The 23,244-nt window shown below is 35.9% G+C and overlaps 1 protein-coding gene across 1 annotated transcript in view; it reads right to left on the bottom strand.

Annotated features, from left to right (window-relative positions):
* The window catches only part of TTN (titin), a 243,431-nt gene that overhangs the window by 206,739 nt on the left and 13,448 nt on the right, over window positions 1-23,244 (bottom strand). Inside the window, exons 12-42 of the mRNA XM_084523042.1 lie at window positions 21,782-22,057; window positions 21,547-21,672; window positions 20,192-20,473; window positions 19,888-19,953; window positions 19,111-19,369; window positions 18,716-18,776; window positions 18,391-18,603; window positions 17,567-17,709; window positions 15,421-15,626; window positions 15,049-15,279; window positions 14,214-14,458; window positions 13,275-13,498; window positions 13,005-13,169; window positions 12,733-12,901; window positions 10,707-12,397; window positions 10,320-10,601; window positions 9,748-10,014; window positions 9,343-9,615; window positions 8,987-9,250; window positions 8,628-8,888; window positions 7,793-8,053; window positions 7,056-7,319; window positions 6,703-6,963; window positions 6,282-6,542; window positions 5,574-5,834; window positions 5,346-5,487; window positions 5,085-5,250; window positions 4,639-4,870; window positions 3,782-4,066; window positions 3,548-3,673; window positions 1,362-1,550 (exon numbers count right to left, since the gene is read on the bottom strand). Coding sequence (XP_084379168.1) covers window positions 1,362-1,550; window positions 3,548-3,673; window positions 3,782-4,066; window positions 4,639-4,870; window positions 5,085-5,250; window positions 5,346-5,487; window positions 5,574-5,834; window positions 6,282-6,542; window positions 6,703-6,963; window positions 7,056-7,319; window positions 7,793-8,053; window positions 8,628-8,888; window positions 8,987-9,250; window positions 9,343-9,615; window positions 9,748-10,014; window positions 10,320-10,601; window positions 10,707-12,397; window positions 12,733-12,901; window positions 13,005-13,169; window positions 13,275-13,498; window positions 14,214-14,458; window positions 15,049-15,279; window positions 15,421-15,626; window positions 17,567-17,709; window positions 18,391-18,603; window positions 18,716-18,776; window positions 19,111-19,369; window positions 19,888-19,953; window positions 20,192-20,473; window positions 21,547-21,672; window positions 21,782-22,057 — 8,152 coding nt within the window. The remainder of the gene's footprint in view (window positions 1-1,361; window positions 1,551-3,547; window positions 3,674-3,781; window positions 4,067-4,638; window positions 4,871-5,084; window positions 5,251-5,345; window positions 5,488-5,573; window positions 5,835-6,281; window positions 6,543-6,702; window positions 6,964-7,055; window positions 7,320-7,792; window positions 8,054-8,627; window positions 8,889-8,986; window positions 9,251-9,342; window positions 9,616-9,747; window positions 10,015-10,319; window positions 10,602-10,706; window positions 12,398-12,732; window positions 12,902-13,004; window positions 13,170-13,274; window positions 13,499-14,213; window positions 14,459-15,048; window positions 15,280-15,420; window positions 15,627-17,566; window positions 17,710-18,390; window positions 18,604-18,715; window positions 18,777-19,110; window positions 19,370-19,887; window positions 19,954-20,191; window positions 20,474-21,546; window positions 21,673-21,781; window positions 22,058-23,244) is intronic.

Below are 23,244 nucleotides of genomic sequence, written 5' to 3'. Positions count from 1 at the left end.
CCATTACGTAATTCCATTTAAAAAAAATCTGAACCCTTTCAGCAAAATGATTCTATTTCTTGATCTACATCAAGATAGAAATTTGAAAATCTTCAAATATGTTATAGTTTAAACAGAAGAAATAAGAGTGTGTGGGTTACAGGTAGTAGGTACTAATAACATTAGCTGCTAAAGAAAAGTTGTGAAATGAAGAAAGAACGTTAGTAACAGTGTAGAAGTGTGGTATACAACAAACTGATTCTCTCTGAAATAAAAATGGGGCTTTACCTTCTTCAGTCACTGTAAGTGTAGCTGTACAAGTTGTTTCTCCAGCACTATTTCTTGCCTTGCAAGAGTATTGGCCAGAATGCTCTAAGAAAGCATCTACTATTATGAGCATAGCTGCACCTGTAGACTCATCAAAGTGGAAAACTAAGTCTTTTGTTGGTAACATGAGATGTTGATTATGAAACCACTGGATTTCTGGTTTGGGCATGCCAGAGACTCTAGCTTGAAATCTGACTGTTTCCCCACTGCATACCCTGCAGCTTGAAATAGGCTGGATAAAGGTGGGCCTTTGGCCAATAGATTCCTCCTTAAGTGAAATAGATGAAGAAACATGCCAATGGGACTTTGTTGTAAGTTCTTCAACCCTTTTAAATCCTGAAAAGAAGCATGCCAACTTTTAATTTCTTACTCTATGCTATGTTTTCTCTTTCATTCAAGATTTTTTGTTTTCTAACTTGCAACTTAACAACATCAATTATTCTAATGCATCATTTAAAAAATCTGTTAAAAAAAAAACAAAACAAAACAAAAACAAAAACATAGAAAATGCTTATGGTTAAGTAATATCAAGGACGATATAAAATTTAAATATCAGATTCTCCCAACAATATTTCTGCTCTAAAACTTTGATGAATGTTTTATCAATTTTTATTTCTAGATGATTTTAAGGTCCCTTCCAACCCAAACCATTCTATGTATCAATGTGAACTACATCTTTTCAGCTTCCCAAGGCTGGTACACATCCTTTTCAAAATTTTTGAAGTAATGTATTTTACACAATATCTCTTCTTAGGTCCTCCTCACAATCAAAAGCAAGAATGTGTAAACAAAGCACTTCCATTAGAGAGAAGATTACTACCATGTTTGGTGCATGCCAGATTACAATACTGGAGAGAAAGAAAAGGTCATGTGAATGGAACATTGCAAAATTGTGAAATACTTTTTCCTTTGCATAATGCATATATTGTGGACACTGTAAATGGTAGCAATTAGTTGAGTTAAAAGACAACAGACTGACTCAAATATCATCAGCGTATATTAAGATTAGTATTGGAACATGACCTAAACAAGACGTCTTTAATTGTACACTGTACCTTCTAACTTCAATGTGGCAGTGCTTGTCACTTGGCCTACAGAATTACTAGCCACAAAAGTATAGATTCCTTCATCCTCTGGATAAGCTTCAGCAATCTCCAGCTGGTAAGTGTCTTCAAACTGAGTCATCCTAAAGAAACGTGATGGCTTGATCTCTTTGTCTTTGCTATACCAAGAGACTTTCAGATCTGCTCAACCAACAGAAAGAAAAAAAAATCTGTAAGTTATGATGAGAGTCTTGTAAATAAATACTATTTTTATATTTCTATTTGTAAGAGAAGTCTCAATCTCAAGTATCGGTTTGAATATGCCTTGCATTACACTGATAACATACGATCACTGGAAAATGGCCTATGCGGTTTTTAAGTTTTGATTTCTACTCTGAAAATATTTGTATGGGAAAACTTATTCTAGTGTGGCTATAGTCCTGAATAAAAGTCATTTTTTCTCTTTCCTCTCTTAAAGTATACATTTAAAAATATTTTTCTACTGCTAAAATTAATGAAAGTCACATTTTTTAAAAGGGATTATGCTACAATTGCCTGATTAAACAGGTTATAATTTTTTTTATTTTTTTTTTTACTAAGAAGAATAATATATTGCCTTTTTTATTGCAAATATTGTAAGTTTTACATATCATATCTCTCCAGAAATATCCTGTCTTTGATTCTTTGTAACAGTCCTAAATAAGAAGTGTTACTTCTATAGATTTCATAGACTTGGAAAAGAAAAGGAATGAAACAGACTTTGAAGTTTGCTTCTTTACCTGGCACTATATTACATTATGAATCTTTTTTTTTTCTTTTTTTTTCTTTTTTTTTTTTTCGCACACAAATAGTGTGATTACTGTCATTAGAAGAAAAAGGCAGTGTTTTCAACAGCCAGCTGCAACATGCACCATTAAACAATGTTTCTTAATAGTGTATTACTTAATTACGTTTTTCATAACACAAGTGAGCAGTATGCAAATCCATTTGGGTATTCAATAAAGGGGAGTTAGATGAAAGGTTCCTTATGCTCTGTGCTACAACTTTCACATAAATATAGTTCTTTCAAAAAAAGTTAAACCAGCATGCTTAGCACAGAGGGCAGATCAGTCTCTTGAATATGTATTTTCTGAGTTTATCATCACTTTTATGGCAGAAACAGATTTTTCCAGCCTTTTTAAAAGGAGAAACAAATCAAAACTAAATTTTGACTTTAAGTGATGGAAATGCAACTTTTATATATTTGCCTGTATATATATATATATATGTGTATATATATATATATATGTATATATACATACACATGTGCTAACAATTTATTGTGGATTTTTATGCAGATATCACTCAAGATTATTTCTTAAGTTGGAATTTTATTTATCTTTAAAATAATAAAATCATTGCAAATTCTTTGGGATTGGAACTAGATCTTATTCTACACTTTGCCATGTGAAAATTTTATTACTAATCATACTCAAGACCATTTGTTGAAGTGAAGGAATGTAGTTTGATTTGTTTTTTAATTATCTTGGAATTATTTAAATTTTAAGATGATATCCTATTTACTTAAAAGTAGAAAACTTATTTAAGGAAAATTCTACACTTAAGAAGACAATGAATAAAGATTTAGAAATCATTTTAAAGCTAGCAAAATAATGCAGTGGCAGTTTAGAGTTTGTAAAAGTACTCAGCAATAATAGGATGATCAAAGTACAATTTTGGTCTGTTTCTTTAGATAATTGATGTGATGCTGTGTGACATCAGAAACTTTGCCATGTTCATGTAACAGGATAATGGCTTTCTCTCTTGATATTCTGTTTAAGAAGTCTGCATGTTATTGCAGTGACAAAGTTTTGCAACTTCAGGTAGCAAACCCCAAAGCAAACAACTTCAGGTAGCAAACAACTTGAAACACCAAAGTTTCCAAGACACATTTATTTTTTTAATCAGATGTGCTAGATATTATTTTTAGAAATACTTATTTTTTAAGACAGAATATAATTTCCATGCTTGCTACCACCTATGATGTATAACTTGCTTAACAGCTAGTCGTCAATGAGTAACAATTTGCAGTGTGTATTTATCAGACAACTGTACCTCTAGGGAAAGACTGATTTCAGCACATATAGCACAGCATTTCTTCTGAGTTGAAGACAAAAAATTCTGAGATGAAAAGTTGTACAGTACTTCATTAAACCCACCTGTCCCTGTAACTCTGCACTGAAAACGAGCAGATTGTCCCTCAGATGTAACAGCATCACGAAGTGGTATTATGACAGCAGGTGGATACACTGGCACCTCTAGCTCAGGAGAAACAACTTCTGGGACTAAAGGATAAGAAAAAAGAAGCCATTTTTCAAGATGAAGATCAGATACAACTAATTACTGACAATGTCATTTCATAGACATGCTCATTGTGAGCATAGGAAACTCACTTTCCACTGAAAGCGAAGCTGAAGTTGTAGCAACTCCATAGTCATTTTTTGCTTCACAGGTGTACACTGCTGAATCTTCAGGGAAAGTCTCGATCAGCAATAGAGTATATTCTTGCGTATCATGAAGAAATTTGCATTTGAAACCTGGAGAAAGCTGTTGATCATCTTTGTACCAGGAAATTTTTGGCTGGGGTTTGCCTGATATCATAGCACTGAAGCGAGCAGGTTTACCAGACTCCACAGTGGTTGGCTCTAGCTCCTGAATAATCCGGGGTGGCTCTGGAGCTGCAAATTGGGAGGCAAGGGGAAGGGGAGGAGAGAGAGGGAGAAAAAGACAGAAAAATCTTATTAATTATATTTACTGGGGCTTCAAAAATATTAGCAAGGAAATCTCCAATTTTAATCTTATTGTTCCCAATCTTGCTTGCTCATGAAAATCTGCCCTTGGTAGAAGCAAGAATGATATAGAAGCAGCTGTCTTAACAGAACTAGCTGCATTAAAATAAGTGGCTTTTTTTTTTTTTTGGCAAAATGCTTCCAATGATTGCTTGGTTGGTCCCTCTGTCAAGGTGTATTTGTCCATATGAGCAAATTAGTTTTATTTGGACTTCAGACTTTCCTGGTCTAAACAAATACAGAGGGAAAAAGAACTGTCACCGCATTTCAGCAGCTAAACAGCTATTTCAGTAGAGCAAAAAACGTCCAGGCACATGAGGATTTTGGCAGCATTCTGTAGACAAGATTCCCTTTAGATTTATTTTTTATTTCCAAGGTTAGAACTTGAGAAAAGCTATATAAATATCAGAAAAATAAAGGGTAATAAATGCAGTCAAAATATTGGTTTTGGATATACGTACCATTCACATAGAGAATAACAGAACTCCTATTACGTCCTGCAACAAAAGTATATTCTCCAGCATCAGAGTAAGTGGTTTCAAAGATGCTCATTCGATGAACTCTCCGTTCCACCACGTAACTGTATCTTTCCTCATACTGGAAATTGATCTCAATACCATCCTTGTACCACTGTGGTTCAATGTCATCTTCATTAACTTCAAATTCTATTTCAGCTCTTTGTCTCTCAATGACCTAAGAACAAGTATTAGAAATATTACAAATAACATTTGTACTTACAAATGCTCTCACACTTCACTAAACCTTCCTAGAGGAATGCTCTGACCTTACATTTACAGTTTGTCCTCCTAGGACTTTTACAGGTTAGATATTGTTGCTCTTCCTTTGCATGATTATTTGAGTAGAATGATAAAGTTATGAAATATTTATTCTCCTGTGTGTGCTGTACCTGAATGTCTTTACGGATGCTTCTGATACGAATGTCACGACCTTCCACTAGCAAATTGGCACTGGATGTGTTTCCACCTGCTACTACAGTGTATTGACCAGCATCAGACATTCTTGTGGAAGGAATGATGAGACGGTGGACATATCTCTCACGCTGAATTTTCATCCTAATGAAATCAGAAAAAAAAAAAAAAGTGAACAAGTTATTTCCTGGGAGAAAATATATAACAAAAGGCAATATGGTGTAGAAGCAATCATTTACCTGTCACCAATCTGAAGTTCTTGTCCATCCTTCATCCACTGAACCTGGATGTCAGGTTCTGAAATCTCACATTCAAAAATAGCCCTCTTCTTCTCCACAACCTTAATGTCTTTAATATGCTTCCTAAATTCAATGTGACGAGCTGTGGAAAGGTGGAATAGAATGAGAGCCATACTTCTATTTAAGCCACTGTAAGTCACTAAATATACAAATCAAGAGAGCAAATACCTTCCACATATAAAGTGGCTGACGAAGCTGCTTTTCCAGCAACAAAAGTGTATTCTGCAGCATCACCGAAATGCACGTTCCTTATTGAGAGGGAGTGTGTGAGCTTCTTTGTTCGTATCTGGCATTTGTCAGTTGATTTTATTTCTACCCCATTCTTGAGCCATTTATATGAGATACCTTCATAGTTAACGGTAACTTCAAATGTTATTGTATCTTTCTCTTCAGCATTGATGTCCTTTAGCATGGAGGTAATTAGGATAGCTAAAAGAAAATAAATGAACCTGGTTTAGGGTTTGGGGTTTTGTTTTGTTTTGTTTTAAACACACTTTAACTTAGAGATGTTTAAAATTCTTTTAGACAGATCCTGATTTTTGGAAATATGAAAATGAAAACCTGTGTCTCTGTGTCCAGAATCAATACTACAGTTAAATTTCCTAAAACTTCTGTATGACATAGGAATCCCAAATCTGTCTCCTATAGTGACCTGGTGCTTAGGGATGTTGGTATAAACAGAAGGATCAAGGACCTGACTTTCAAGCGCACAGCTTCTATATCTCTTTTTAAAATGTGACTTATGTAGCACACAGTTATTTGAAAATATCTCCACAAGACTGCTGTTTTTGTCTGAATTGTACCAAGTATCTGTATTAAAATAAATTCTATTATTGCTAACTGTAAAATATTCTGGTTAACTTAATATTTACATACGTTTTACGGTCAGCGTTGCACTGACTTTGTCATTTCCACAGACAAATGTGTATTCTGCAGAATCTTCACTGCTTGTGTTCATGATGTTCAGCTGATGGAGTTTCCCCTGGACCACTATTTTGAACTTTTCGCTCATTTCAATCTCCACACCATTTTTCAACCAGACAGCAGGTACATTGAAATGAGAAACTTCACATTGAAAAGAGGCAGTTTTGGTCTCAGGGATTTCAATATTTTTCATAGTCTTTGTGATGTGTATAGCTGTGAGTTAAAAAAAAGAAAAAAAAATAAATTTAAGTGAGTATGTGTGCAAGACAGCAAAAAACAAGAGTAAAGACTAAGAAGTGTGAGATCAAGTTGTTCTATATGAGTTGGCATAGCAACTCATATAATTACTTTCTCACAAACTTAAAATACTTACTTTCCACAAACAGTTTAGCTTTACACTCAAGTTGTCCGACAAGAGCTGTATATTCTCCAGCATCATCAGGAGATATGTTATGCAGCATCAGCTTGTGAACTTTCCTTTGAGAGATCATCTTGTATTTATCACTTTGTTTAAGCTCAACATTTTTGTGGAACCACCGAACTGGTACAGTATCATGGGATACACTTAGTTCAAAGGAGACAACAGCATTTTCCAAAGCAGTCACATCCTTTGGTTTTTTGATGATCTTGACAGCTTAAGGAAGAAAGTTAGCAAGATTCATCAATGTGCTTGAATTGTATTTCAAACCACACATTAAAGGAAATTTTCAAAATAGATTGACTTACTTTCCACGTGAAGTCTGGCATTTGCTCCTATTTTTCCAAGCTTAAAGCTATAAACAGACTCATCAGTGACAACACAGTGTTTGATTTTCAGTGTGTGAACAGTTCCTTTCACTGAAATTTCGTATTTGTCATTTGATTCAAGTTCAACACCGTTTTTAATCCACAGAGCTCCTTTCACATCAGGGTGAGTCAGTTCCACACTGAAAACTGCCTCTTGTGTTTCTGTCACAGTCAAGTTCTTTAGAGTTTTCTTTATCTTAACAGCTGGGAAGAAAATAAAATATTGATAAAAGAGACCAAAATTTAAAATTGTAGTAAATATAATAATAAAATGGAATTATGGCACTTCATTTTAAAATCTATTATGTATATATTAATTTATATAGTTTCCACCAAAGCAATGTGCTTGGAACACAAAAAAAGAACAGTTACTTGTACTATCCATGAGAAACAAATTTTATTTATCTGATATGTTTACTACACAACTAGCAATTATTTCTATCTGCCAGTACCACAAATAAAATGTTTTTATTAAAATATGCTAAATTCCAAATATGGACAATCTGAAATACAGAAAATTTCACTACCTCACAAAGCATGTCGTAATACAAAATTATTTTCAAAATATGAAATAAAATATGTTTGTATCTCAGGACCTGATCTAAGACACAGTGAGTGATGTTAGACTGTCTTAAAGGCATCAGATAGTTTTACAAATAAAACCACTAAATACTGACCTTCAACTTTGAGTTTAGCAGACGTCTTTGAACTTGCTATTTCATAGCTATATTCACCCATATCATCTAGTTTTGTGGCAGGGATATTAAGCCTCCTCTTTATACCATCAGATTCAGCACGGTACTGATCTGTCATAGGTAATGGTTTACCATTTTTTAGCCACTGGCCATCTGATTCAGGATTTGCTACCTCACATTCAAAAATAGCTCTCTGGGACTCAGCCACTGTCAAGTCAGTGAGAGGTTTTGAAATGGCACCACCTGTTGGAAAGCAAAAGCACGTTTGTTGCTGTTGCACATCTGTTCAACTTGCCCCTATAAGGAAATGCAACCACATGAAAAGCAGGTGCTGAATAAAATTCTCTGCCCTAGTTTTCAGCTTGCCCTTAGTCATTCTGAGTTCTGTGAAAAATCAAGAATAGAATCTGACCTGAACATCATAAAAAATGTTTCTTACTTCTATTCTAGTTATTCTAATTTATTATTTTTGCTATCAACACAGGCACAACAAACATTTAAGAAAAAACAAAACAAAACAAAAAAAAACAACAACAAACTTCTTTCTTACATTAATTTTATCAAAAGCATACTATAGTGTTTGTTACTATGACTCTAGTTTAGCAAAATGTATAAGCACTTATTTAAAAGCTCTGTTGAATTCATATTTTATGGATTAGAAAAGATAAGGGGAAGATCAAGGAAAACATAGAATAAAAGATAAAATAAAGGCAAAGAAAGTATAGAAACAACACAATTGCTACATGTACAAACTACAGTACACTGAGCATTGTTTCTAAATCACAGTAAAATAATCTTGGACTTAAAGCCTACTAACCTGCTACTATCAGCTTTCCAGATGTTTTCTTCTCTCCAGCATAGAATACATATTCTCCTTCATCATCTTTCATCATTTTCACCACTGTCAGTTTGTATATTTTGCCATGTGCTTCAACTTTATATTTAGGACCTGCCTTAATCTCTTGCCCTTTGAAATGCCAAATTACATCAATCCCTGAATGGGAAAGCTCAACCTCGAAAGATACGTTCTGTGTTTCAGTGCAGGTGATGTCACGAAGACCTCTGATAATCTGAATTTCTACAGAAAAGAGCACATTACAAATGTATTAGTTGCTTCCACTACTTTGTATTTAAAGAAATTATTTCAAAAATAACTGCACCATAAACAAAACCTACTTTCAACAGTGACATTGCAACTTGTTTCAACTTTGCCAACCATCAACTTGTAATGCCCTTCATCTGATGCATGGGTTCTGGTAACCACTAGCCTCTGTTTAGTGCCTTTACACACGGCTTGTACACGTTCATCAGGCTTTATCTGATGATCATTTAGGTACCATTTGGATGAAGATACATCAGGTGCTGAAACTTTGCATTCAAGGACAGCTTTTGTTCCTTCAACTACATGAACATCTTTGAGGGGCACTATTATTTCCACACCTGCCAAGTCACAAACATAAACATCATGAAAAAGCTATACTTTTAAAGAGTTATCATAAAGAACCCAAAAAATCAAGCACAAAATGACTTACTGTACACAGTGACCTGTCCAGTGGTGGATAGACCAAGACCAGGAACACTAAAAGAGTAAGTTCCACTATCTTCCTTTGTTGCATCTTCTATCAATAACATGTGTGACTGTTTATCCAACACAATATGAATGCGATCACTTGATTGAATTTCATGTCCATCTTTCATCCAGACACCTTCCGCATTTTCTAGAGAGACTTTTACTTCAAGTTGCACAATATCTCCCTCACATACTTTTTGATCAGTAAGTCCTTGAAGAATAATCATGGGACGAGCTATGGAATGAAATGATTAATTAATCCTCAAAACAGATAAGCAGAATATTGAATATTAAGAGAGTGTGAGATATAACAATACATAATATAAAATATATTAATATAGATGATATAAATATTAGAAATACTTACGCTTCATCTTTAGCTTGCAGTGAGTTCTTTTCCCATCAACGACAAAGCTATACTCTCCCTGATCGTCTTTATTAACATCTTTAATAGTGAGGATTTGACGACCACGGCGGGATGCAATCACATATTTATGATTAGAAGTGAGTTCAATATCACCATGATACCATTTTCCCTCAACATCTTCTGGGGAAACCTCACATTCAAGTTCACCTGAGAAGGATTCTGGGACTTCAACATCTTCAAGTTCTTTAATAAACTCAACCACAGCACCTACAGGTAAAAACAATTACATTCCTGAATGAGGTTGATTAAACACCCATGATGAAACCATTTCTTATGAAACCGAGCCTAAGGAAATATATACACAAAAATATATGCAAAATGTAACCACTTTACATAAATATGTAAACATGAACTTTCATACCGGATTTCTAAACTATGAAAGTAGCTTGAACACTTCTTCGTGCATCAGACAGTAGTCTAAATGGTTTTATTTCTTCCTGAAGCAAATTTTAAAATTAAAAAAAAAAAGTACTTTAAAAGTACTCCATGGTATGGAGCTGTGTGCTTCTTACCTTCAACATTAAGCTTAGCAGTAGTTTTTACGGATTCATCTTCTACCAGTGCACAGCTGTAGTCATCAGCATCAGACATTTCAATAGCTAGTACAGAAAGAAAGTGAGCCTTTCTGTCTGAGTGCATCCTATATTTGTCTCCAGAATGAATCTCAATTCCATCCTTAAACCATTTCACTTTGACAAAGGGTTCTGATGTCTCACATTCAAATGTTGCCATGGAGTCCCTCTCTTTAGCAACAATATCTTGTAACTTCTGGGTGAAGCTTATTAACTGTTTGGCTGCAAAACAATATGCAATGAATCAACAGTGCACTGGCCATATACACTTAAATATAATAGGCACTACGAGAGGCAGCAGAATAAAAGTAAGAGATTTAAAATTACCTTGTACTAACAGGAAAGCGTGGCTAGAAGTTTCGCCAGCTATATTGACTGCTTTCACCATGATGCTGGCAGAATCATCAGAAGTCACATCTCTGATGACCAGTTCACAAACATTATCTTCAGGCCAGTACCAATACACACGATCAGTCCTTTCAATCTGCACACCATTTTTGAACCACTGGCACTCAGGGTCTGGTTTCCCCACCACTCTCACACGGAAGTGGGCATCTGACCCCTGGGCTACAGTCTGGCTTTGAATTCGTTCAAATATTTTGGGAGCCTCCATGCTTGGACTAAGCTCAACCTTCTCTGGTTTGAATGTTGGAATGGTGACTTTGCCTTCAGGAGGAAGTGCTTTCTTCTCTTCCTCCGGGATCTCTTTGGTCCAGTGAAGAAGTTCTTCTTTTGTCTTTTTTAACATTTCCTCATATGATTCATCTTTTTTGCGAGACTTAAGTTCCACAGCAGTAATGGCTTCGTAATAGCCCTCTTCTGTCCTTCTCTTGAATTTACTGCGCAGCTCCTCAGATTCCTCTGAAAGTTTCTCATGAGTGATTCTTTCAGCCCTTTTAAGCTTCACCACCTCTTTGGTTGTTGTCTCTGCAGGTTTGTCTACCTTCTGTACCTCAAATAGAAGTTTTCCAGGCTCTGTCACTACAGGTTCATGTTTGGGTTCAGGAGCCCGACGAAGAACTGATCTAAAGTCTTCCCTCTGCTGGATCTCAACTCTCACCTTATGCTCAATAAAGCCTTCTGGATTCTCTGCAGTGACTTTCACCTCTCCTGTGTCATATGATTTACAGTCTACAATATCCAGGTAGTAAATCCCATCATAACGGAGTCTAAACCTTTTGCTCTTACGAATGAGCTGTCCATTGAGGTACCAGTTGACCTTGGGTAGAGGATAACCAGTCACACGGCAGCGGAATCGAGCTGTTTCACCTTCCAGGACCCTTGCAGGCTCAGGAACCAAAACAAGTTCTGGTTTCTGTTTTTCCTTTTGATCCACTGCAACTGTAGGAAGAGCACCTTCATGTGCCATTCTTTCTAACTCTTCAATTCGCTGCAGTCCTCTTCTGCCTTCTGGCAATTGGGATTCTTCCACAAGGCTTTTCTCGTCCTTCACAATAAGGGTAGCAGATGTATGGTCTGTACCATATTTGTTAGTTGCCCTGCAAGTGATCACACCACTATCTCTAGAATAGGCTACTCCATAGTCCAGGCTACAGTACCCAAACTCATTGATCATGCGAAGCCTGTTAGCTGCTTCCAAGGGTTTGCCATCATGCAACCATTCCACCACCATGGTTGGATCACCAATTGGTGTAAGCCTGCACTCAAAGTGTGCTGGTCCAAATTGCTTGAGTCTTAATGATGTGAGCTTCTTCTTAAAAAAAGGTTTTTGTTGTTTTTCTTTGTCATAAAGATCTCCCTCCTCCCATTGCTCTTGACCATAACGCAAATGGAGAGGTTCTAACTCCGGTGCAGCAATTTCCTTGGCTTTGTAAGTCCCTTTTGGAATGATTAACCTCCTTTCTGGTTCTGGTTCGGCATGTTCAACTTCAACATTTACTTTGCACCGAGTAGTGTCCCGCCCAGCTTTATTGATAGCAGTAGCTGTATACCATGCAGCATCTTGCCTGGCAGTAGATTCAATTTTAAGGGCAGCGGCCCCTTTTGTTCCTTCAATCCTGAAATATAAAAACAATTTGTAAAAAAAAGTTTTAGCACTTCATTGTTATCCATTTTTGCACTTTCTTGTTACTCGTTTTTGTACTCCTCCAAAATGAGATCAAAGCCTCCAAAGGAAATTCACTGCAGCAATTAGACATGCTGCTTACATTTATTCATATTTATGAATGCAATGCCTACAAATCAAGCAGACAATGAAGCCTTTAACTCAATGTCAGTTTTGCCTGCAGAGTACTGAGAAATCAGTGCTTTACAAGACTGTGATTATTAACTCCTTTACTATTACAAACAAAACCAACCAACCAACAAACAAATAAAAACCACAACTGCTTACTTTATTTTGGGATATTTATGAGGTACAATGATGTCACTGTTCTTCAGCCAAACAATGTCAGGATTAGGGTTACCAGTAGCTTTCACAGCCATCTCCAGTCTAGAGCCCTCTTTTACACTAACATTTTTCAGCCTTTCCACAAAGTGTGGTCTGACTAGATCTTCCTTAGCTGAAAGAGCAAGGGAAGGTTACCACAAGAGGAATTGATATAACTACATTTTTTAATAGAAAACATTGCCCAGCCACCTAAAAATAGCATGCACAATAGATACCTTCCACAGTCAACGTCATTGATACTGAAGCTTTGCCTGCCCTGTTCTGAGCAATTACAGCCCATTCACCAGAGTCTTCGGGCATAGCAGGAACAATGATCAATGACTGGGTGCCATCTTCTTTTATCACTATTTTGTGGGTGTAATCATTAACCACTTGTTGACCTGCAGAAATAAATGAACAAAAAAGAATGCACTCAGAATGTGTCCAAACAAGATGTAAAAGATTATTTTTTTAATTATTCTTTGAAGAAAATGAAACTGATGTACCATTATGGAACCAGTATGTCTCCGGCATAGGTCTGCCAACAACTTTTAAGTCAAATCTTGCTGTCTGCCCCTGTGAACATTTGAACGATGTAGGTTTCAGCACAAAAACTGGCTTATATAGTCTCTCTAATTGTCCTTCATCAGTTTCTTCTAATCTGCGGGCAGGAGAACGAGAAGGAGAGCTGCGGGCAGGAGAACGAGAAGGAGAGCGTGGAGAAATAGATCTGGAAGGATAAGAAAAGATATGGCAATGTCATGCAGCTGTGGGCTGACGTGATAATCAAAGCTCAAATTTTGCCTTTAACAAGATATTTTTTAAAGAGTTTAAATTTATCTATGTGAGAAATTGTGTAGTCAGTTTTCTTTCTTTTTGACAGCAATTTGTATTGACAAATCATATTAGGATACACCACAGTCAGTGAAATTTATTTTTTTCAGACACTGTACAGACACAAATGTAATCCAGTGTATGCTTTTTGCATGCGTGTGCATATATGTATATTTACATAGAATATGGCAACATTGAATATTTTTCTGTTATAGAAATACAGCTGTTTCAAGAGTAGAAATAAGAGTTGCATACAGTACTAAACTTCCAAATAATTTTTTTTTATTTAATTTTATTTATTTATTTATTTATTTTTGGTGAAACATAACCACTTTAAGAAAGATATGGCTATTGAGGTTGTACATCTGACACTGTGGCTGGATATGCATGTGAAAGATAGTACTCCGAGAAATGCAGTGCTGACTAAAAAGGCAAATCAGACATTAAGTTGGCACATAAATTAGTGCAAGCCATGGAAACAGCATTAAGAACTTCTTCAGAAGCATGAAAGCTTTGATAACATAAGTGGTTTAGCCTCTGTATAATGAGGTTTTGGACAGTCTATTGCAGAGGAGTGAAGTCTCAAGAAACGTGTATTAGTGTGTACCTACCTATATCTTCTCATAATTTCTGGTCCTGGCATATAACCTGGAGTTGCTGTGGGTGCAACTGGCTCAACATAGAGCTTTGCTGAGCAAATGGCATTTCCTTTCATATTACTGGCAAAGACAGTATAAATTCCTTCATCTTCAGGTAAAACAACAGGCAAACGCAGACTGGCACTGCCATCTTGCAGAACTTCCATGTGGTAGCGCTCTCCATGCCTTATGCGCCTACCATCTTTGTACCATGCAATCTGCATGGAAAGAAACAGGAATGCTAAGTGAACCCTGCTAAAGACAAATATCCAGTAATGGCCTGTACATACAACAATTACAACTTTCTATTTTTCAGCTGATGCATTGTTGCTCTAGAGGTATTAACATTTTCTTAGTTTAAGTAAAAAATGTTAGACTAAAGTAATATGTTTCCACAGTAGCCTGAAACATAAATTTTGATATTCTTGAGCTAGAAACAGACTAAGTTTTTTAAGTTTTTTTTTTTTTTTTTTTTTTTTTTTTTTGAGGGAGAGCAAAGTGACCTAGACCAGACTTGTTGCTGTGCTCCCCACTTGTGAGTGCTAACTCATAGAAACTCAGAAGCAAGACCTACTTAACATTTAAACCTAACCTACCTTTGAAATATCTAACCAATCTAACACTGCTGTATTAAGGGACAAATGAAAAATTCAGCCTGATATCAAAACAAAAGATGGCATTTCTTTTGAGATTTGCCATTTTCTGTGTAGAATGTAGAATTTATGACAGTGAGATGGTTAAGGGTGTTTTCAAGTAGAGCACCAGAGGTTTGTTTTAAATACAAAAATGTCATACAGGTTTGGAGTACCTTTGGCAATGGATATCCAGTTGTCTTGCAGTGGAAAGTAACTCCTGTGCCTTCAAAGGTTCTGTAATTCTTTAATCTTAAATCAAATCCTGCCTCAATAGCTTCAGATTCAGAAATATCAACCATCATCTCCTCTCCATCTTCCTCGAGGAGTTCATCTAAGGTGGTCTTAATAATTCTGAGTTCAATTTCCTTGATAAGTCTTTCTTCAAAAGAAGAAATATGGAATTCCTGTACAGAAAAGCAAGACCATTAGTTCCATATATCAGGTAATGACCTTGAGAAGAAATGACTTGTACTGGTAAAATTAAAAAAGATTTTAAACAGTTTCTTTCATCAGGATACAAAATGAGCATGGAGTGGTAGACATACCTCATCTTCCACAAAAGTTCTGACCACCACTGTATCTTTTGCCATTTTTTTCCTAATTAGGGCTTGTTCTTTTTCATATTCTTTTTCAAAGTCACCATATGAAATAGGTGGGGCTACCTCAGCCACTTTAGGTTCCTGTACATATGCAGCCACTTGAGTTTGGTACATCAATTCTTGTTGCGATTTTATGTAGGCCTCGTAATCAGCTAAGAATTAACAAAACATTAATTTTAAGTGTTTGTGATTTTCAATGGATTGAAATAAAAAAGAAGTACAAACTTAATTTATTGTTGCTTTTGTGCAATAGTGAAATTAATTAACATTAGTAAAACTAATGTTATTTTGTACAATGGGGTGTGGGGAGGGGAAAGGTTTGTGATTTGAGCAGAGACTCTGTCTGCCTAGGCAATAAAATGCAACTACTAATAAAATGTAGACTGGTGCCCTCTAGTTTTATAAACAGGTAAAAGTTTTATTCTGCATTATAGGTATTCTAGTTCTTTAAGTGGAAGCACTTTTAGTGACTATATTTACTTCTTTACCCACAGCTCTGTCTCCTGCAACCTCTTTTAGTGCTAGATATGACAGTGCTGGACTATGTTTGGACTTGATGATCTTAGAGGTCTTTTCCAACCTAACTGGGTCTCATGCATTTTACATGGACAACTGAAAATAATCATCAAATTTTATCATAGAATGGCTTGGGTTGTAAGGGACCTTAAAGATCACTTAATTTCAATCCCAATGCAATGTGTAGGGATGACACCTGCTAGATCAGGTTGCCCAGAGACCCATCCAACATGGAACTGATCACTTCCAGGAATGAGGCATCCACTACTTCTCTGGGCAACCTGTTCTAGTGCTTCACTACCCTCTGGGTGAAGAATTTCCTCCTAACACCTAATTTAAATCTCCCATCTTTTAATATAAAACTATTCCCCCTTCTCCTATCATCATCTGCCCATGTAAAATGTCAATCTCCACCTCTTTTTATAAGCCCCTTTTATGTACTGAAATCCCACAGTGAGGTCTTCCCAGAGCCTACTCTAACTCCTGGCTGAACATCCCCATCTCTCTCAGTCTTTCTTCATAGAAAGGGTGCTTAAGCTCTCTGACCATCTTCAAGGACTTCCTCTGGACTTGCTCCAATAGGTTCACGTCCTTCTTATGTTGGGGGTCCCAGACCTGGATGTAGTACTCCAAGAAGTGGGGCCTCATGAGGACAGAGTAGAGGGGGACTATCGCCTCCCTCAACCTGTTGGCCATTCCTCTGTTGATGCAGCCCAGGATGCAAAGGGCCTTCTGGGCTGCAAGTGCACATTGCTGGCTCACGTCAAGCTTTTTGTTCACCAGAGCCCCTAAGTTCTTCTTTGCAGGGCTGCTCTCAATGAGTTCTCCCATTCTGTCTCTACTCATGTCTGGGATTGCACCAACCCAGGTGCAACACCTTGCACCTGAACCTCATTATGTTCACATGGTCCCACTTTTCAAGCCTGTCCAGCTCCCTTTGGATGGCATCCCTTTCTTCTGTTCTATCAACTGCACCTACTCAGCTTGGTGTCATTTACAAACTTGCTGAGGGTGCACTGGATCCTACTGTCTATGTCACTGATAAAGATACCAAACAGCACCAGTCCTAAGACAGAGCCCTGAGGGACACCACTTTTCACTGGCCTCCAACTGGGCTTAGAGCTGTTGACCACAACTCTCTGGCTGCAGCCATCCAGCCAATCCCTTATCCACCAGATAGTCCACCTTTCAAACCCATCTCTCTTCAATTTAGAGATAAGGATATTGTGTGGATCTAAGCTAACTTCTTTTCCTGTAATAGAAAAGCCTGATACTTTTTAAACCTCCTTTCCCCACATAATTTTGCAAATGTGTTACATACACTCTTATAACATACAGAACGTTTCTATAGCTACGCATTCTAGAAAAGAACATAAATCCATCAAGAACCTGATGTCAAACACTACCTAGCAGAAACAGAGCCAGCAATTAGTACAGGTATCAGCACATTTCTGTTATGTTTCTTGAACTGAACAAACTAAACTGCAAAGAATTTGCAGCACAATTTAGAATGTTTTTCTCTTTTTAAAATTAATTGTAAAAAGTATTTTCCTCATTCCTTTAATTTACAATGTACCTTCTTCTAGTAAGGAGACCGTTGCAGAAGCTTCTCCGTGTTTATTACGAACAATAATAGTATATTCTCCGGCGTCGTCGGCAAAAGTCATGGAAATTTCAAGTTTGCATTCCCCAGTTTCTCGTTTGTAACTCACTTTGTATCTATAGAAAACATAAAAGTACAGTATCTCCATAATTCTTCTGAGCAGACTTTTTCATGAATTTCTTTTAACAGTGATTCTGATTAGTTGTACAACTAATACAAGACCAAAAAAAAAAAAAAAAAAAAGAGAAACTTTTGCAGACAATTCTAACTGAATGAATCTGCAGAAAAGCACAGGAATAGTAACCATACTGAAACTAGAGCACAGGCCTATTTTCTTTTTGCTGTCACTAAAAAATGAAATACAAAAGCAGAAATGAAGTATCAGAGATATACTTATTAGACATGGTAAAACATTACATGCAGTGTGCATATACTTTGTTCTAATACGGGTCATTAAATGAGTCAATGTATGAGTCAATACTACAGAAGCATATTTTTTCTGCTAGAAAGTGTATTGCTTTCTACAGACACTTGCATAGACAGAATGAAAACATTGCACAGATAGTATAAAACAAATGCAAAATTTCTTCCAGATTTTTTTAAAGATATGTAGCATTTCTCATTTTATGATCTTTTGAATATTTATATTTCTAAAATCAGCAGACCTCAAGTTACACATCAAGATCCTATCATTTTCACAGAAATGAGTGAAAAGACAGGTTAATTCAGCTCAGTTGCCAATTAAACATGTATTAAAAATGTGTTTAAAGAGTTTTTGTGCATTGTATTTAAGATACCTGTAGCCAGTCGTAAGAGGAACTCCACCTTTTTTCCAGTAGACATGTGGCTTTGGGTTGCCCCCTACTTGGCACTCAAAAATAATGCTCCCACCTTCAATTAATTTGTGTACTACAGGTTTTCTTATGAAGAAAGGAGGCATGGGTTCTCCCGATACTTCCTCTGCTGCAGCAGAGACATCTTCCATTACAACATCCTTTGTCTCCACATAGCTGAAACAAGATTAAAGTGCAGGTAAGTGATCTGATGTCTGAGGCTCTCATAAATATAGTGCAGGAAACTAATGACCACAGTAGGACCAATCTGTTTAGAAAGTAACTTTACCGTTTCTCTTCTGTAACAGCCTTTTCAAATATGGTTTCTCGAGCTTCAGTTTCTTCTGAAACTGCAAGGCAAATATGATATAGTGAATGGCAGAATACTTTAGAATAATGCTTAAGAAATGAGTTTAGCTAACACAAAGAGAAAGAAGAAGGCTAAGTAGCTAGTTGGTCAGAGGACCACAAACTTGCACAGAGTACAAATTAAGAGTGTCAGCCTTTTTTTTTTTCTTCTTCTTATATTCTTCCAGTTCTGTTTCCTAACTGCCCTGGAGTATAAATCAAGGCACGTGTTCTACTTGACAACTGACAAAATATCTAAGTTACATTATAAGTAAATTAATAAAACAATAAATGTTTATAAAACAATAATCATTCTACAGTGATACATATACTTACCCTTCACATGTAAGTGGCAAGATGTGCTGACACTCCCAGCCTTGTTGGTAGCTGTGCAGGTAAATCTTCCACTGTCTTCTGCAAAGGCTTCACGAATCACAAGGCGAGCAAGTCCTGCTTTGAAAGTGATCTGGAAGTCCATTGAGCTCTCAATCTTGTAGTCTTCCCTGTACCATGTCACAGTAGGTGGAGGATGACCAGAGATATGGCACTCCAGAGTGACAGACTCGCCTTCAGTCACAGTCTTATTTTTGAGACCCTGTATAACAAAAAATAAGTATCACAGTCAATACACATTTTCACTAGAAAACAGATATTTAAACAACTAAAACCTCTTTAAATGGAAAATTTAATGACTACTACAAAAAAGTGTTCTGTTCAGCAGTGTATCCATGAAAAAAAAAAAAAAAAAAAAAAAGGCATTTTTAAAAGGGAAGTATTTGAAACTGGATTTTGGATCTTTGAACATTATCATCATTAAAAAGAAAATGAAAAAGTAGCTTGATATTTATTCCAGATGATGGTGAGAATTTTTTCAGGACAGCAAAGGTCAACCTACTGTGTTACTTGATTGTGAACACTCACCCACATAACACTCATTCAGGATAGTTTGTATAAGAGATTAAGTATATGGTTGAGTAAGTCTAATACAGGGTAAAAAGATTAAATAAAACCAAATTTTCACAGTCAAGTTTTCAAAGATTAAAATAGAAAATCACAGTACAAAATGATTGTAAACATAGTATAACTCCCTTAATCTACATAAAAATTCCTTACCCAGACTAAGGTGGGTGGAGTAGCGGGGGTTTCTGTAGGCACAGGAACTCTGGCAGTTTCTGTCACCTAGGTTGTTTAAAACATAATTAATAAAGCCAAGGAAATAAACAGCAGAATTAGGTAAGAAAATAAATTAGAAAGGTAAATATTAGGTCTTTAGAAGATTTTGAGCTAAACAGCAAAGGAATAAAAGTCAGTCAAATCTTGTAAAAGTGAGAAAACTGCAAGGAGGAAATAGCAAATAAGCAATACTTCATTTTTAAAGATTTAAGTCAGAGTGATTGAAATTTGCTCAATGACATACCTTTGCTTCTCCTTCTTTCCGCAACACCAAGTGATCTTCCCGCGCTGCTTCACCTTTAATGCTTACAGCTGTCTCTTTTTTAGTCTCAACATCATAATGACTCTTATAGGCCTCAGTAGCCTCTGCAAAGGGGAACTGTGGAGGAGCAACTGGCTCTACTTTCATCCTGACTTCATGTGGCTTTAGCTGAGGTGGTTTCACAGGCTTGGTGATCTTTTGCACAGCAGAAGTAGCTGATAGCTCTTTTTCCAGAGTAGCCATGGCAGACCCTGCTATTGAAACCTACAGAATAGAAGAAAAAGGGTTGCAGTTAGTAGTTTTCTTATTTCCAGAGAAGGCATAGTGTATTTCTTCAGCAGGTTGTATATGTAATGGTTGCTCCCCTTGTTACTTTGTCGATGCTGCAAAAGCTATATCTATAGAAACAACTTGAAGGTTTGGATTGCAGCAGTAGAGTAATGGAGATGTAAAATGACTGCATTATTATTACTATTTGGCTAATATTCAAATATTTTCTCAGTTTTTACTTTAGAATTTGATCTTTGAACAGTCAAGAAACTCTTAAGTAAAACTTGTAAAAAGTCCTGTAGATTTATTCACTTTAGGCCTTAGCTTTTCATTTTATCAGTTTGATAGATTCTACATCCAACTATACCTCTAATTATATAAATGGCATGCATTAAAATACCTAAAGAGATTTTGGAATGTTATTGCAGGTGTAATGAATTTGGAAAACATGCATAAATCTATAGATATTTCTTAAGTTTCTAGTGTTTAATTATGTTTGAGAAAAAAAAAAAAGCTCATTCTCAAAGTCAAGATGAGGAGAAAAGGTTTGTTTGAATGAGAGAATTAATTGTGAACTTTTAATATTATGTGAAGGAGTCAGAAGAATGGAAAACACAACACTAAAAACAGTGTCATATAATGCAGTCTGATTTTTTTTTTTTTTTAAATAGCTTAGAACATGGTAATCTGCAAAGAAGAAAGCACTGTTATCAATGTGCTAGTGAAGTGATGCAAATAGTAATCTTGAAAAGGGATATTTCTGCTCTAAAAAATGTAAGTTGTATGAAAAGTGTTTATGGTTTCACTGCAAGGCAAAATATTGAGGCAGAATCCTTAAATATGCTATAATCTTGTTTAAACCAGTAATAGTTACACATTGCATTTTAGTGGTTTGTGTGTTTGTTTACAGCATTACTCTTTATTAGTCAAAGAAGATGACAAAAACAACTGTAGAGAACATAAAACCCTTCTTGAGAAAGTACCATACTGGAGTTGGAGGAAGAACAAAATGGGTGGCTAGTGGTTATTATAAACGAGCATGCTGTTCTCCTGTTTTCACTTCTTACCTCATATGTATGATCTGGTTTTGGAACAGCAATTTTGGAGACTGTGAAGTGAGGACTTGCTGTGCGGGGTCGCGGGTGTTCTATATGAATTGTTTTCTCTATCTTGCTTTCTGTGTCTCTTTTAATCTACATGAAGCAAAGAAAATGTTGAGAATGTGATGCTGTTCTCCAAACTGAAACAGATTTAATCAGGACATAGTTTTTGGAAAAGAATGCAACATAAAAAGAATCTAACCTCTGTTGATACATGAACTTCCTTCTTTTCAGCAGCTGAAATATGTTTCTCAGGAGGAACATAGACAGTTTTAACTTCTTTAGTGACAACATGATGTTCTGCTGGCACCTCAGAAACATGTTCTCTTACAGCATGCTCTTTATAGCTGCATTCCAAACCTTTCTGCTTGACATAAGCTTCATCTGCGTGCTCTGGTTCCCAGGGTGATCTAACACGTGCCTGATCAACAGCTGCAACAACTGTAGCTACAGCTTCAGCCCTTTTTCCAGCTTCAATCTACAAATAACATGGGCAGAATTTATACAGATACTCATCGTTATACTAACAGCTAGCATATTTGGCAAATACTTGTATTTTACTGGGCACATACTGCTCAGTAAAGTATATTCAAAACAGAGATAATGCATTCCATACATAGATGTGCAAAAGTAATAACTAACATCAAATATGTTCACCCATACACTTCAGAATCAGTAGATTCAAATATAGACATATTTTTTCCAAGCTCTGTCTACAGAAATTTAGAACATAACTATGCTTGAATGCTTTATGCATATCAATATTTCTATGCAATTGCATTTTTAATACTTTAGTCAAATTTATGACTACTTGTCTGTGAGTACAACAGCTATATAATTGTATACACAATTTTCAAGTCAGTATGCTCATCACCATCATATTACTGTTAGATGCTACTAAAAATGTGTGAAATGTCTGGCATCTGATGCAAATGTATTTACAAAGGAATATATCTATAGAAATAGCTACTGCAAGCATATCTGTAAATTCAGATGCTAATCTATTTTAAAATACTTTACTAAAGAACGAAATCTATGCTTTCTGAGAAATTGGAAATAATGTACTTTTATCAGGACCTTTTTTTTTTTTTTCTAGTAACCGATGAATAACGTCAGCTTCAATGTTATCAGGGTCCAAACTTCTGTCCAGTCATTGAACAGTAGATATTAGGATGATTGGTCCTACTGTATTATTGCTGTAACTGATCCAGATGTCCTCTGCAGCAACACAGCATATGAAACATATGCCTTTTGGGTGACAAAAAAAACCCTCCACAACTAATTTATAATCTAATGTTGATTTCAAAATTATTATTGCATTAAAATAAATTGACTTAAACAAGGCCAAAATATGATTGTTTACAAACATGTTGTTTAATTATTTAATTAGTGTTAAGGTAACAGGGACCTCAGTTCAGTTTGCTGCCAATTTCAAAATTGTTGTGAATTGAGGACCAAATTTAAGCTGGTATAAACATCTTCTACCAATTAGTTGTGATCTGTTTGCATTCTAATTCCTTTTAGTCATTTTCAAATGCCATGATCTTTAAATTGTATTTTATAACAATACTGCATGAATGTGCCATACTGTTTCTAACAAAGTAGATAGACTTTAAGTAAAAGCTATTTGCAGCTGTAGTGTTCTGCCATAGATAAGAGTTCCTA

This window comes from Aythya ferina, assembly GCF_964211825.1.
Source record: "Aythya ferina genome assembly, chromosome: 6".
Lineage (NCBI taxonomy): Eukaryota > Metazoa > Chordata > Aves > Anseriformes > Anatidae > Aythya > Aythya ferina.
Note: the sequence above shows the minus strand (reverse complement) of the source record. Positions and strands in the feature narration are given on the sequence as shown.